At 41.9% G+C, this 16,306-nt stretch overlaps 1 protein-coding gene and 1 pseudogene across 19 annotated transcripts; both read left to right on the forward strand.

Moving 5' to 3' along the window:
• The first annotated feature begins 943 nt into the window (after positions 1-943).
• On the forward strand, positions 944-4,634 carry LOC136480782 (ankyrin repeat-containing protein At5g02620-like; annotated as a pseudogene).
• A 2,224-nt stretch (positions 4,635-6,858) lies between these two features.
• LOC136484205 (uncharacterized) lies at positions 6,859-14,322 on the forward strand. Of its 19 annotated transcripts, none has more exons than XR_010765818.1 (9): positions 6,862-7,403; positions 7,474-7,561; positions 7,954-8,022; positions 9,744-11,149; positions 11,555-12,091; positions 12,189-13,407; positions 13,518-13,636; positions 13,719-13,941; positions 14,120-14,322. XR_010765818.1 is itself a non-coding variant. In XM_066481428.1 (7 exons), the coding sequence occupies exons 1-4, from the start codon at positions 7,270-7,272 to the stop codon at positions 10,272-10,274; spliced, it is 369 nt and encodes a 122-aa protein (XP_066337525.1). In that variant the 5' UTR covers positions 6,859-7,269; the 3' UTR covers positions 10,275-11,149; positions 11,555-12,091; positions 12,189-13,407; positions 13,518-13,547. The 19 variants fall into 19 exon arrangements, 6 of the variants coding, with proteins under 6 accessions (XP_066337525.1, XP_066337526.1, XP_066337527.1 ...); XR_010765819.1 differs by lacking the exon at positions 14,120-14,322 and having other exon boundaries at positions 6,863-7,403; positions 9,744-9,841; positions 10,226-11,149; positions 13,719-14,110; XR_010765820.1 differs by lacking the exon at positions 14,120-14,322 and having other exon boundaries at positions 6,863-7,403; positions 9,744-9,820; positions 10,226-11,149; positions 13,719-14,110.
• The last annotated feature ends 1,984 nt before the right edge of the window (positions 14,323-16,306 follow it).

Below are 16,306 nucleotides of genomic sequence, written 5' to 3' on the forward strand. Positions count from 1 at the left end.
ATCGCCCGAGGTCAGCGGTGAGGGGGCCTCGGGCGAGTCGGAGAATCGGCCGAGGCCAGCGGTGTTTAGCTGGTTTCGACTTTTACGAAGTCTAAGCAGTCGTTTTTTGGTTCTTGCTTAGGGTACCCCTTCTCACGGTATCCGACACCAACAGTTTGTAAAACTACTTTTGATACATAGCTGAATATACTAAAAAAATGAGCACATGCACACACATGTGTGCCTTATACATAATGCACTTGTGCTGCCTCAATGTAGGTTTCACCCGGTTTCCATGATCATATCTCTCTCTCTCTCTCTCTACACATACTATGCCACATCACTATATTTCCTGAGGTGGCACATCATTTAATGGGGATGAAACTCTGCTGAAACTGCCACTGAGGCTGGCCTTAGAATTGGACTCTGTACATGACTGAATGTGCGTTGCTCTAACTCGTATAAGCATGGATCGTGAGTTCAGGTCACAGACCGGACAATGACTTGCATGATGGCTCTTATCAAACAATACACAACCAAGTTTAAACTAATTAAAACTCTCATCTGCACTTTGTCAAGTACTACTACTATTAGTAAAATTAACCAAAACTCTTATTCTTGGGGGAGTGGAGGGACAGACGGACCATGAAGAGAGTGACCAACGAAAAAGTGGTGAAGAGAATTTTTGTCCTTTTAATATTAGGTGTGGATGACAATATCTGCCAGTAGGATTTTCTTAGCACTCAGAAATTTCAGTTTTACTGGTCCACTTGCTTGAAAGTTATTTATGGTAATCGGTTTGGAGGCATTTTGTGTAAATTTTCTACCGAAATTGATTAATTTCTTGTTTTAATTTTGACCGAGAAATTTTTTTTGATAAAACTGACAATCGCATTTATCACTGATTCTTTCTTTTTTTTTTGCTATCTGTAAAGAAAACCCTGCTTCCTAGTTGGAGTTGGAAATGTCGTCGAGCAGTGGAGCGGAGGAAACTCTTACCTCACCCACTGAACAGCAAGCAAATGCTCCAGTAGCGACGACCATGGATGCCAAGCTGATGGTAGCCACAGCCAGTGGCGATGTCCAGCAGTTGAAGGATCTGGTGAAGAAGCAAGAATCACAGATGATGATGGTGGTGGTGGCCAAGCAGGCTGCTCCAGTGGAAAAGCATCACCAGGGGAACATGGATCCCCAACTGCTAGCATTGGCGTCCTCCGGCTCTTCCGAGAAACTGCAAGCTCTTCTCAACGGGGAAGACGGTCAAGCCTCTGGCCACGGCAGCGGCAACGATGGAGGCTTGACTACTCGACGAGCTAGCTCTTATGGTGACACAGAAGCAAATGAGTCGATCCTGGCAGGGATCACTGCTGAAGGCGACACTGCACTCCATGTGGTGGCCGCCTGTGGCCAGGGCGATGGTGATAATTTCTTGCAGAGTGCTTGCATCATCTACGAGAAAGCGAAGCACATCCTCTTTGTGCAAAACAACAAGGGCGACACCCCTCTCCACTGTGCTGCACGGGCCGGGAAATCCAAAATGGTCGCTCGCCTCATTGAGCTCGCTGAAGGCGAGGATAGGATGAAGGAATTTCTGCGGAAAGAAAACAAGCACAAGGAGACAGCCTTGAACGAGGCTGTTCGTGTTGGGAACAAGGACAGTCGACCTGCTGATGATGAAGGACTCAGAATTGGCCAGCTTTCCTGAAGATGGCAGCGCATCACCTATGTACCTAGCCATTATGCTCAAACGGGATGAAATTGTGAAAACACTATATGATAAGAGTAGTCATGGAAAGCTTTCCTTCTCCGGACCAAATGGACAGAACGCATTGCATGCTGCCGTTCTCCGATACCGAACCCGAGGTACATGACACATGCATATATTTCCTTTTTTCCAACTTGCAAACCTGGTTCGTTGGCTTCTCCTTTATTAATTTTGACACGTTGCCATTCTCTATCTGTGCATATTTGTACAAAAAGTTGTTGTGCTACTAGAAATGTTCATACAATTTACAAAATTGTGAAGAAATTATTCCTAGAGAGAAATCTTTACAGAAGGAAGGGCCTTTATGTCTTTTCTTTGTGTTGGTTCTGCAAACATCAAGCTATGGAACCTCGCTCAGTTTTAATACAAGGGCTCGAGCACGATTAAGTCAGAGCTAAGGACCTACTTTATAAAAAGGAGTGCTGGTTAGAATCTTGTTCTCATTGTTCGCGACCTCGACTAATTTTTGTCATTGAACGTTTGGCCATTACAAGTGTTTGATACTTGATGACATCATCCAATAGTATTAAACCTAGAGAAGCTTATAACAGATCAGTCCTCATTGTCCAAAGCATATATTTGCCTGCCTACTTTTTGTTGTTCACCCGATATTGTCTGAAGATGCGTTTGAAATCATGTTCTTTATTGATTGATGCTCGTTGATCTTAAGTGCCGCCACTTGATGTTTGGTACCCTCAACGATATTATCAAGGAGCACATAAAGGCTAAAGAGTTTCTTCACTATTCTTAGTACCATTTTTCATTCTAATTTCCACAAAAGACATTATTGTTGAAATTTGTTCCTTGTTATCATCTAATTATTTGTAGTCGAGTTGCCATCTACAGAACCTTTGATTTGCCTTTATGTATATTTTTTCATTTATATCTAGACTAGATTATAATATTTTTTTGACATATTGATATGAATTGAACTAAGTTATTTATTAATTCTATTTGTCATGGATACTCTATTTATTTTCGGCTGCTAAATCATCATAAAATCTAATGATAGTATTCCCCGATGAATCTCGTAATTTTTAGGTCTTGTATTTGACATGTATACTCTATATTCTTTAATTTTGGGGCCCTGTATTTGACATGAATACTCTTTTTGTATAATCCATTTGGTGCATATTTTTTTTATTTTCTTTCGATTTTATGGATACTGTAAAATTTATTCTTGGCCATTAGATCATAAAATCAAATGATGCATATTCTTTTCTTTTTTCGATATTCCATTTATTCTCGGCAGTTAGATCATCATAAAATCCGATGCATATTCTTTTTTCTGATTAGTCTCATATTTTTTAGGCTCTCTAGACGAAAGTGGTGGCTCTTTTTTAATACTGTTGAGTTAATATAATAGATAAATCCTTTATTCGTATAGTTGTTTTTTTGTCACCTTGATTAGTTTGATAATAAAATAATGGTCTTTGCAGATCTTGCGGAGTTGTTAGAATGGAATGAAACACACCTCTGCCCGCAAAATAAGGACCTTGCCACACAAAGGGATGAAAATGGGAGTACGCCACTTCACTTTGCCGCAGCTATAAAGTTTCTATTTAGGCCATCAAGCATTTGTCGGCAACTATTGGAAGCTAATGCAGATGCCCTGTATCAACCAGACCATGCCGGATTTTTCCCCATTCACGTTGCTGCCTCTGTAGGTGCTTTCAGGAACGTCGATATGTTTGTTAAAAAATGTCCTGGTAGCGCCGGTCTGCGCGATGCTAAGGGAAGGACATTTCTTCATGTTGCTGTTGAGAAAAAGAAGGTGGACGTAATCAGTGGTGCCTGCAGAAAACGATCACTATCATGGATTATGAATATGGTAGACAATGATGGGAATACTGCACTTCACCTTGCTGTCAAGGCTAAGAGCATTCACATGTTTTGTCCTCTATTGGGGAACCCACAAGTAAACTTGAATTTACCGAACAACAGAGGGGAGACTCCATTGGATATTGCTCAATATAATCTTCCCGAAAGAGTATTCTACAATAATCAAGTAATCCGTCATCCGCTCATTTTAATTTTATTATTCTGAAGCATGCATGGGCGATCGAACAACTGAGATAAGATTTGTGCCGCTCAGCTTATTTTTGTTTTGCTTCTGCAGAGTATTGAAGCACAAATACACCTCACACTCACACATGCCGGTGCTGTGAAGGGTGTCCATCGCCAGGATCACTTGCTGGAAGATAACATAACTCTGGCAGTAGTAAACGCAGCATTTGATGAAAGCAAAGAAACAGAGGTGCTGAAAGAGTCGACTGGAGCTCTGTGTATTGGCTCAGTTCTAATAGCAACCGTGACATTTGGAGCAACTTTTGCTGTGCCTGGAGGTTACATAGCTGATGATCACAGTAATAATGGAGGTACACCAGTACTTGCTCGAAGGTATGCTTTCGATGCATTCTTCTGGTCCAACACATTGGCCTTCGTTTTCTCCACGCTTGCTACCACTGCTCTCATGCGGTCTGGAAACCCTTTATTGAACCTTTGGAGCCGAAGAACGGAATTACTCTGGGCCTCCTACTGCGTATCCGTTTCGGTTACATGCTTGGTAGCGGCCTTTGCACTTGCTGCGTATGTGGTGCTAGCTCCGGTGACTCATGCCACTGCACTTGGCACATGTCTCCTCACTTTTGCCATACCGCTATATAATCAAGTGGAGTTCATTGGTGTACGTCTTCTTCTACTACCACCCTTGCGTACGAGGAAGGGGCTAATCCGGGCATTGGTAGTTTCAGCCCCTGCTATCATGCGTGCTATGCTATTACATTATTGGCCCTTAATATTCATCTTTAGTTTGGCCGCGTTATCAAACCAGGAGTCTCTGAAAATAGAAGCACCGGCACCGGCACCGGCACCATTGGCTTCAAGTTGAAGCGGGCGGCAACAAATATATATATATATATATATATATATATATATATATATGTGTGTGTGTGTGTGGTCACAGCAGCAGACATGGCATGAATCAATATCATTCATTCTTATGGAGATTTGGATTGAATTTAAGGTGCTGTCAGCCTGCTTTCTGTACCTGAATAATTTCTGTTCTTGAACTACCCAGGAGAGAGAGCTACATGTCATTTTATTAAGATAGAAAAAAAAAAAGATACAACGAGCCAAAGTTTAGAAAGAATCCAGACACGAGGTCCTGTACCTGAATAATTAATGTGTGCCGTCTATCTGCATTCTGATTGCTTACACACCCTATCATTGGATTGGATGTGCTTAATTTCCCCTTTGATTGTTTGTTATTTGAGAGTTATTATGCTCGTAATAATGTTAACGGTGACTACATACTATGTATTTGTCAATAAATGCTTTTGCATATTCTCCCACACATGGACAGTTGAACCAGAGTACTGGTGCTCCAAACCTGTAAAGTGAACAGTATGCATACATGACATGGAGGACGTGCATACTAACAGCGAGAGCCGAGAGGAATCACTAGTCGTCATACTATAAAATAAAGTTTATTCCAGAATACTGTGGTGCTCAATATGTTTACTCCAACCGGATTCTGTAATCACTAATCAGGATACAATAGACTGACAGACAGCTGCTACGCAAATTTCCAGCGGTGGGCCTTGCTGCTCTTCACCAATAACTCAGGATCAGTCATGCGCCCTGTTCGCTTGGCTTATAATCCGTATTTTTTTAGCGAACAAACAGTATTTTTCTCTCACAGCAAATCAGCCAACAGTACTTTTAGTCATGGCTTATCAAAGAAGTTATATGATAAGGATCATTGCAAAAAAAGGGATATTATATACAGCCCACGCCGCGGAATCCTGGCCCGGCAACACCCCCGAAGGCCTAAAAGCCACGTGTGATCACGGTCAGGGTGCAGCCAGCCATTGCGCGACCGACGCTCTCTTCTGCTATCATGACGTCTCCGTCTTCCGCGCGGGCGCCGGCGCATAGATGCCCTGGGGAGACGTCATGGGTGTCGGCCACACCTCCCTCCATGGATCAATGCCGATCGACAAGCATCTACAACCGGAGGAGGAGGTGGAGGTGGGGAGACGACGACATGATAGCGGTGCTCGGAGTGGGAGGTGTCAGGAAGAGCGGGGTTGACCTGCGGGCCGACGGGCACGGGACAGCAAAAGGAACGTCCGGTTGCCCGATCCAATCCAGCTGATGATCAGATCAGGTCATTAATAAATAGAGAATCCACATCAAATACAAGACACTATTATATTAATTGAAAAAAAGATGCATCGTTAAATTTTATCATAATCTAACAGTTCAAGTTTAAACAAACAGTCCATATCAAAAAGGAGTACGCCCCTTTTTCTTTTTCTTTTCTTTTTCTAACCGTTCAGCTTTTTTTATATTTTTTTCGTCCCGTGAATTTTTCTATGTTTTTTATTTCTCCTTTCCTTACCTTTGCGTGACTTTTTCTCTCTCTTTGTTTTTTCCTTTTCGTGATTTTCTCCCGTCCTTTTTTTTCTACCTGTTCCATGACTATTTTAGATGGTATTTTTGTTTCTCAACTATCTTTCGGTTTTTCTTATAAGCATAAAAATTAAATAATACATAAAATATTATAGAGTTTTTAAATCCTTCATCCTTCTCTAATCTCTGATAAACAAATATTTTTACCACTAAGTTATAGATGTAGCTTTTGTTAAGAATAAAAACTATTCTTTTTAAAACCTAAATTAGTTGTTGGTCTAATTAATCAAACCGTAAACTAAAATATTATTTAGTACCCGAGTTAATCTAAACATATTGATATTTGATATTTAAGGGTCTGTTTAGCAGGGTTTTTCACTCAGTTCACAAAGCTGTTTTTCAGCTTCTCCTATCAAACATGTTCAGATAAAACAGCTTCTCACTAAAAGCTATTTTTCTACTCCTCTTATAGCACAAAAATCGAGATAAAGCTGAAAATACTAGCTTCTCCTGGCTTCCTTTCTACTATCTTCTCTAAAAATTATTTTACCAAATGTTTTTTTAAAGGTAAAGACTCTATTTCGACTGGCATCTATCGATCGCTCGGCACGGCCTGCTGTATCCATCGTTGGTTGACGATCGGAAGGACAGGGTTCACCCCACCGACGCGTCTACGGCAGGTCCAGTAGCCAGAGACAGGCCGCGTGCCATTTCTCAGTTCCCCTCGTCTCCATTTCTCAGTTCGCACTCTCTAGGATTTCTCTCTCTAACCCTCCTCGGCGATTTCTCAACAGCTTCTTCGATCCCGACGATTTCTCCACAGCCCGTTCGATCCCGGCGATTTTACTCGGAGGGGAGTGCAGATCGTGCTCGTCGGCGTTCAACTCTTCAACGCACCAAGACATCTAATCTATATTTGACTGTTCCCCATTTCTTCTCTCTCGTCTCTTTCATTTCTCTCTCTTCCCATTCCAATCCCCGTACCAAATCACCGCTGAATCGAGCAGCCGCCGGCGTATAGCCCTCAAATCCCCGGCGAATCTAGCAGCAGCCGGCGATGAGGAAGCGAAAGCCCTTGGAATCTGCGTGGATGCTGGCGACGAGCGCTCATGGATGGAGGTAACAGGGAGGATTTCGCCCATGATTCATGGGGAGGGAAGCTCGAAGATTCGAGGAGGGTGGTGGATTCTGCCCTCGACAAGGGTCCAGCACCCCTAGACTCTGTGGCCCGTGGGTTTGTAAGGTGCGTAAGCATTCTCATCGCGTTTTTCATCCTCAACTCACCGTTCTAATCTGAGTGAATCTCGCATCAGCGGGCTCCGATCCCTGGTGAATCTCCATGCAGCCAGGTTCCAAATCACAGTCAATCTCGCAGCAGACTGTGAACCGACACTGATGAAGGTAACAACCATTGACATCGGGGTTCCAATCCCTGATGTAATTTCCTAGCTTCAGTTAAGGATTCTCCCCTATGTTCTCATGTCATTTATTTCATTTTGCTTGAATCCGTTCCAAAATCTTGCAGCATACTTGAATAATCGTTCTCATGTCTAGCTTCCAAGTTCCTAGATTATTCATCTAATTTTTCTCCTGCAGCATGCTTGTTTGTTTAGGTTTGTTAGGGCTAGGGTTTCAATTGAATTCGTTCCCTATTTCTCTAACATTATTATTTTTTGTTCAGTTGTTCATGTGTGTACTAATATAATTGTTGTACTAGTTAGAGCTGTTACATTAGCTGACACTACGATGCAACTAGGGTCAGGTAAATTAACATATGTTAACTTTTTTTTTAGAGCTTAGTCTGAGTCTGAAGATAGTGGCTTTTGACATGGTGTTTCCAATCTCCTGGGCGAACTAGTTAGGTTAGTAAGAGTAGTTCTTTCTTCCTCTCATTTTTTAATGCGATGAATATATTTTCGTGAGCCATGGCTTTCTTTTTTAGATAGATTATTAGTGTACTGAATTTCAGAGCAGTATTGAAATTTCAGTCTTGTATTTTTGTATGACACTATTAGAATTTTGATAACAAATTGCAAGCATTTTGTGCACAACAGATTGAGTGAAGATTCTTTTCTATTGCTACCTTTTCTAGTTCATAGTACTTTTGATAATTGATTCCTTTTTGCTGTGTTCTTGTAACTTAATTAAGTTCTCAAACCTGAAATTTAATAAAGCTCTAAATATTAGACGGTTAGAACAAGTGATGACATTATTACCTCACCTTTTTTAACTACTGTGATTCACCCCTCCAGTTTTTTTAACAGAGTTTTGATCCATTACAAGGATTTGAATACTAGGATTGTTAGCACTAGGATTTCATGCCTAGGATTGTGATGGCTGTTAGTGAAAAACTAGAAAATTCCATAATATACATGTAACAAATTGGGCATATTGTTCTTCAGGGCGCATTATAAGTTCCAGTAGATGAATCTTATCTTTTGTTATTGCATCTAATGAATGATTATCAGTTTTAATACCCTGTATTGGCGCAATGGTGCTTTGGCATTGGAACACAAAAAATCTGATGACTTTGCCTCCACGTTTTCTGTCATTTCTCATCCTCCTGTGTTACTATCAAATTGTAGACGCATATAGCTGGAGGACAGACACCACCTTTCAATTTCTTCCTATTTTAGATTGATGATTGTTTCTATCAAATTGGTTAATTTATTTTCTGAGGATTAGGTTCTACCAATAGCAGAACTGGTTGATTTGTCTATGCCAGAATATGTTTTTTTAAGGGGGGTGAAGTCCAGCAAGGAAGAGTTGTGAACTTGTGAATAGGGGTGTCCATGGGCACCCTTAGATGGAGAGTAGGCAGTTATATATTATTTGGATAGCATTTTAAATGTTCAGCTCAAGCAGTTTTTTGAACATTTCGTGTGTTATGTGATAGACTCTCTTTTTTGCTGGAACTAAGTCTTTCTAAATCATTGCAGATAAATTCACAAGCCAAATGGATTAGGTTCCAATCGATTAACAAACTTAAATTTTTTCTGAATCAACTAAACAACTGTGGTTCCTGGCTCAAAAATTCCTTTGCTTATTTCTCTGGACACTTTTGGAGAAGTGTGACTTGGTTGACTTGCAAATCCCATACTTATCCTCCCTCTTTGTCTTGAGCAAATCCTTAGTCTATTTTCAGTCTATTTTCCTTTTCTTTGTGCTTTTTTTACTTTTGGTCTTTCTAGGTTCTTTATGTTTTGCAATGTAGCAGCAGGACCAATGACAGCTCGATCGGTTGGGGTATCAGGGATTCTAGTTGAGATACCAGTATGTAAATAAGTACATATGTGGTGAGAGAGTACATTTCATGCCTCTTTTCCTAAATATGTACTTCATTACTTTCATGTAGGCAACTTATACTAAATCAACAAGCAAATTATTCATATTAGCTAAGCATTTTTTATGTTCTAGGTTTTAATATTTTTTCCTGTGTTCTGATTATTAGCCATTTGCTTCTACTAGAATACATCTTTAGGAAACTCATGCTTGGTTCTGTATTCTTCATGGGTACGGTGAACTGAAATTTAGATATGCATCAGCAATTGTAGGGCTTACAAAATGTGATGTTTCCATACAGATACAAAAGGAGGCTTGGTTGTCAAGCTCAAACTGCGACCTAGGCAGGTGGAGGTCTGGTTCCAGACACATGACTGGGTACACCCAGTCATTTAAACGGTCCTTCCTAATTCCTCCATATTACGCAAGATCTGCCATAATATGATTTTTAAACACGACTAGACAAAACTATATACTTGTTTAGGCAATAAAATGATTTTTAAATAGGGAATGATACGGTAATAGACATGCAAAATAATATGGTTTTTTGAACTTTTTAGAAAGAGAAAAGTGTACTAAATTATGCAAAATAACATGGTTTTATGAGCTCGGTGTATCAAATCGCTAGTACATTGTTTTCTGATCATGCAGTCCTAAATCATGTGTTGTATATTGAATCATGTGCTACTTCTGATTAAAATTACATATTTTGATTACGCAGTTGTGCAGTTCTCTTGCCTCTAAAAATGACGTTTTTCTGAATGATCTGTTTTTTTTTTTCAGATTTTGCACGAAGAGAAGCAATTTTGTTTTTTTTATCAGAGTTGAATGATGCTTTCTTTGCTCTAGTTTTATGTGCAGCGCTATACCACATTATAAAATCTAATTTGCATATCAGGTTGATAAAATTTGCATAAACAGGAGTAGTAGACACCACATCTCTCCCGTGGCATCGCAGTGCATGGCAAAAAGCAACGGCAGCAGTTTTTGTTCGAAAAGGAAAGAACAGTAGATTGTTTTTGTTAGCCAAAATCGAAGCGGCCGTGCGGCTGGCCTAACTTACGACCGGCCTTAAGTTAGTTGTGTTCTTTTTTAAAACAACTTTAATTTTACTAGTGAAGCTGTTTTATAGAATTAAAGCTGAAAAAACTACTTTAGTAATGAAGTTGCCCTATACCCAAAGTTTAAAAAGGCGACGCCTCATCCCCTCCTAGGTGCGCCTAATCGCTGGGCGATGGGTCTCGCTTGGCCTATGGGGGTAGGCGGGCTCCAAGGCGGGCGAAGCGCCTAGGCTTCGTAAGGTAGCGCCTTGGCGTGATTGGGCGGGGCGGCGCCTGGGCGGGCGAGCTGCGCGAAACTTTTGTCGCCATGGAAGTGCTCGCGGGAAGCTGGCCTCGGGCCCGCGCACGGGCGCGGGAAAAGGAAGTGAGGGGCGCGTGCAGATGGAATCGGGCGGCAGAGTATAAGAGGGAAAGAAGCCATCGCGCCCGCAGCTTCTCTCCGCCGGTCGCGCCCCTCACCGTCGGGCTCCTCCTCCCACCGGTCGTGCTCATCCCTGCCGGTCTGCTGCTCGAGCTCCCGCCGGCGGCTTCCCGTCCCAACCGGTACTGCTCCAGCCGTCCGCTCCCCTCCCTGTTAAGTGGCTGGCCGCCTGCACGACTGCACCAACCAGCCGCTGCCCTCCCCTACTCGGCTGCTGGTAGCTAGGTACCCTACCTTCCCCTGCTCGGCTGTTGCTGTCTACTCTACTCACTGCCTCCTCTGTCCTGTGAATGAATCTGAATGTATCATGTATGCCTGATCTGAAGATAGAGAGGTTGATCTGTCCTCTGAATCCGAATGTATGCCTACTCTGATTTTCTGAATGTTAGATTGTTAGCTAATATGTTTACTCTGAATGCTTGCTGTCATTTGGTAATATTGTTGTCACTTATTATTTGCTCTGAATGCCTAATTTGAATGCATGAATGCTTGAATGTTACTCTGAATGCCTGAATGTAGGATGTGTGACTGATTGTTTTAGCTGATTTGCTACGTGTATGTATTGCCTGAATGTTCACTGAACTCTGAATGTATTGTCACTGAAATCTGAATGTATGTATAATTGTATAGGATGTCGACAATAGAGGTTGCACCTGAAACTGAGGGAGTGAATCACCTGAGAAGGAATTCGGATGATGTGGGATGGGAATATGTGGTTCTTGTTGATGCTAACAACAAAGACAAGGTGAAGTGCAAACTCTATGACAAGGTGATGTAAGGAGGGATTTATCGGTTGAAGCAACATGTGGCCCATGAAGGAAAGAATGCAACGAAATGCAAGGCCGGAACACCGGAGGCTCTGGAGGCTAAAGAGAAGTGCAAGAAAGCACTAAATGATGCAAAAAGGAAGAGGGAGAAGACTGTTTGTGAGCTAGAACTTAGAGAGGAAGTGAATGTTTCTCGGGTTGGAGGTGGAGAGTCAGAGGAAGTCACTTGTATTGGAAGTTCAGAGCCTCATAAATTAGGACCCATTGACATGGACACGTGCTATTGATCCTAAAGCAATCAAATCTGAATCTTTCACTCAACAGAAGCTGAACAAGGAGCTTTGGAAAGAAAGAACACATGAGGTGTATAAATATATTGCAAGATGGGTCTATACATATGGTAAGTTCCTATTCTGTATTTATATTTCATAATTCATTAGATGCTATTATGGCTATACTGAACACTAATTAACCTTCTTGTTTTGTAACATTGGAAGCACTACCATTCAATGTATGTGACAATGATGAGTTCCAAGCAAATGGTTGAAGCAATTGGATAATTTGGGGCTGAACTTGAACCTCTAATTCAGTATGATCTGCGAGAGAGATTGCTAGAAGAAGAATATGCAAGAACCAAGAGTTTGCTGCAAGAACGTGAAGCCGAGAAGCTGAAGAAGGGGTGTTCTATTATGACTGATGCTTGGTCAGATAGGAAGAGAAGCATAATGAACCTATGCACTAATTGTGCTGATGGAATCAGTTTTATCAAGCTCAAAAGAGATGTCAGATGTGTCACACAAGTGAAGTCATCTTTAAACTAGTGGACAAAGCAGTTGAAGACATTGGTCCAGATAATGTGGTGTAAGTAGTGACATACAATGCCTCTAACAACGTGGGAGCAAAGAAGCTATTGCTTGAGAAGAGACCTCAGATCTTCTGGACCTCTTGTGCAACTCACACAATCAACTTGATGCTCCAAGGAATTGGCAACATGGCATTCAAGAAGGTGATTGACCAAGCAAAGGCATTCACCATATTTGTCTATGGGCACACTAGAACATTGGAGTGTTTGAGATACTTCATAGAGGGGAAAGAGATACTAAGGCCAGGAGTGACTAGGTTTGCTTCGACCTTTCTCACTTTGAACAGCATACAAGAGAAGAATGACCAGTTGAGAAAGATGGTGGTTCATAGTAGGTGGGACTCATTGAAGGATGTGAAATCAAATAAAGGAAAAGATGCTACAACAATTATATTAAATCCAACCTTTTGGAAGGATGTCAAGCTAACATTGACTGTTTTTGAGCCATTAGTCAAAGTTCTCTATTTGATTGATGGGGATGTGAAGCCATCCATGGGTTTCGTTTATGGAGAACTACTAAAAGCAAAGAGAGATCAAAGAGGCCTTCGGCAATAATGAGTCCCGGTTCAAGGAGGTAATTGTTGTTATTGACAAGAAGATGAAAGGAAGACTTGATTCTCCATTGCATTTGACAGCTTATTTGTTGAATCCACACTATAGTTATAGTAACCCATCAATCTTTGATGAGTCCACAATAACAGAAGGATTTATCAGTTGTGTGGAGACTTTTTGTTATCATGATGAGGATAAGCAAGATCAGGCTGCCAACATTGAACTGAAAAAGTTTCAGAATAGAGAAGGATCATTTAATAAGAAGCTTGTAAGGACTTTTGAAAACTTTGATTACAACCTAGGTAGAGGTACTTGTTATTATAATAAATTTGATTACAACATGGTTGTTTGCTGTTTTCATCTAACAATAAATAGCTACTAACTAATAGAGGTGTTTTTTTATTTATTTTAGCATCATGGTGGCGGCTGTATGGAACTGAAACATCAACTTTACAGAAGATGGCTACAAGGATCCTATCTTTGACATCAAGCTCTTCTGGTTGTGAAAGAAATTGGAGCGGGTTTGAAAGGGTTAGTACCTGTCTACCTGAAAATTATAGCAGCATTACAATTAAATTGTAGACCTAAAGATGCTCTTATTTTAAATTTGTAGGTACACACTAAGAAGAGAAATAGGCTTACTATAGCCCGTCTGAATAAATTGGTCTATATTCAATTCAACTCCAAGCTGATTAATAAGAAAGAAAAGATTAAGTCAAAGAAGATCAGTGATGTTCTCTTGTCTAATGATACAACTAAAGCTTAAGATTTTCTGTATGAGAATGGAAATGAGTGTGCATTAGTTGTCTATAGAGATGAGGAAGATGAGATGGAAGGTACATGGATACCTTGGTTTGTTATTGGAGATGCAGTGGGAGTAGAATGAATTCTTTCCCTGTCTCCGTATGTCTTTATATTTCCCTCTCACGAAGGCTGAGGCTGAAAATCGAATAAATTCTTTCACTTTCTTTGTCTCTCTCTTTCTGTCTCATGGAAATCAAATAAATATACCAGGTGGGGATTTGGTCGACATCAGTTGTCCAAGGAAGGCACCCCTGAAGACTGAAACGGTGATGCTGCATAAATAATAATAGCTCGCATTCTGTTTTCATTTCGAGCTGTATTATGTTTCTCCATCTCACTCTGAAAGTTGAAAAGCTCCAGTATACTTGCTTGATCTACACAAAAGAGAAAAGCAATGCATCTGTCACCCCTTCCTTCATGTCCACGCAAAGAACCTTTATCTGTTCCGGTTGAGAATTGAAACCGATGATGCATCGTCCATCCGAGCTGGCACAAGAATGAGTCGAATCAACCACTGCAGCCTGCAGGGGGCGATGCATCGAGGAGAGAGGGAAGAACTGATGCAAGACTTGGAGTCGACTCCTGGTGCATTAAAAAATGGATTTGCACCTGCTGGTTGCTGCTCCTACGCTGATTCGAAGGCGGAGGCAGATCTCTGACCTCCGGCTTGGTGTGGTGGCCACGAAGTAGGCCGTGGAGGTGCTGGCGGTGGCTGAGGGCGGGGCCGTGGTGCCACGGAGCTCCATGGCCGAGGTGGTGATGGCTGTGGATGTGGCGGTGGCAGCCATGGCCCATGGGCGAGGCCGGGGCTGGGGCGGCGTGGAGCCCTGTGGCCGAGGTGGCGACGGCACAGGGAATCTCCGCTCGGCCGGGGATGCGCGACAACCTCCCGGTCACGGCGGCGATGGATGTGTGGTAGGCGGCGGCAGAAAAAGGAGTTTTTTTAGAAAGAGGTAGAAAAGGAGTTGGGAGGACTTCCGGCCTGTTCGGCAGGCCTGAATTGACTGGCTGGTGCTGGGGCTGAACCAGCCAGCCCAGTCAGCTAATTCTAGCCGTCAGCCATTCCCAGCAGCTGGAAAATGGCTGATTTTACAATTTCAAATTCAAACTGATTATTGGCGTCAACAACAGGTGGTTTTCATATAATGGCGTCAAACCACAATGCACATAAGATTATTTAAACACATTTGCAATCCGTAATTCACATTTAAACAAGTTATAGGTTCAACCAACAATTCACAGTCCATTTGTTCCCACTAACCAAAATGCACGCATACCTGCGACCTGCATGTGCACATACACCACTTGCCTTCGAGCTACTCCTACGATTAGTACCCATTGTCACTCAAACAAATCCGTAACTAGCTAATTCAAATTGAATTACTAAAGTAGCTGCATTACCTCAACTTTCCTAAATCAGATACCACTCCACACAACCATAGATATCAACTCCCTAACTGTAGAGGTTTGGGTTTCCTGATTTAGCTCAACCACTTTGACAGCTCATACGAAGGTGGATCAGCTCCGTACTTAAGCAGCCACAAATAATTTTCTAATGCAAAGCATGAAATGATTATCAGAGCCTGCTTCTTCCTCTTGCAGTACGTCACCCCTTTCAGAATATGCTAACTGAAAGGATCTAGGATGTCGCCTAGAGGGGGGTGAATAGGCGTTTCTGAAAATCAACACCTTTAAAAGTGGAAATGATTAGTAATAGGAGTTTCCACAATGGAAACTCCAAATCAAAGTAATACAACCCCTCACAAGTTAGCCACAAAGTATATAAAAGATACTAGATAAACCTAGGGAGCCAAACAACGGCAACCAAAGAGTTGAATCAAAATACACTAGTCAGTTAATGTCGGAAGTCCCGACAGATTGGGTCAGAACTTCCGACGTGTCAGAAGTCCCGACGTTTGGGTCAGAACTTCCGACGTGTCAGAAGTCCTGACAGTTTGGGTCAGAACTTCCAACGCAAACTGTCAGCACTTTCGACCCCTACGGGAAATGAACTACAAGTGCTAAAATGAACTTTGTGATGCCGATAACTTACAAACCCACTTCCTAGTGGTAAGGTAAGGTGTTGGGTCACTCTCTTGACGTTGATAAGCCACCACTCCGTAGATCGAGGCTCAAACCCTAAGAAATAGCTAGAGAGAGGAAGATAACCAAATACATGTAAATTCGAGCAAATCACAACAACAACAAGCACGCGGGAGACAAGAATTTATCCCGAGGTTCGGTAGCCCCACAAAGGAGCTCCTACGTCCTCGTTGTTGAGGTGACCACTTTGGTCGGAGTCTCTTCCACCTCCTTGCCTCACTCAAGGATACCACAAAGGTCACTTGAGTTTCTTCACTAGAAAACAAGGGTAATACAAACTTCCCAAGGCTCTTC

This window comes from Miscanthus floridulus, chromosome 9 (genome assembly GCF_019320115.1).
Source record: "Miscanthus floridulus cultivar M001 chromosome 9, ASM1932011v1, whole genome shotgun sequence".
NCBI lineage: Eukaryota > Viridiplantae > Streptophyta > Magnoliopsida > Poales > Poaceae > Miscanthus > Miscanthus floridulus.

Excerpts from the sequence above, each read along its gene's own strand:
- LOC136484205 (XM_066481426.1), top strand. The coding sequence starts at position 7,270 with ATGGATGGAGGTAACAGGGAGGATTTCGCCCATGATTCATGGGGAGGG. Across the intron at positions 7,404-7,473 it reads GTGGCCCGTGGGTTTGTAAG|CGGGCTCCGATCCCTGGTGA; the intron begins GTGCGTAAGCAT and ends ATCTCGCATCAG. Across the intron at positions 7,562-9,743 it reads GTGAACCGACACTGATGAAG|ATACAAAAGGAGGCTTGGTT; the intron begins GTAACAACCATT and ends GTTTCCATACAG.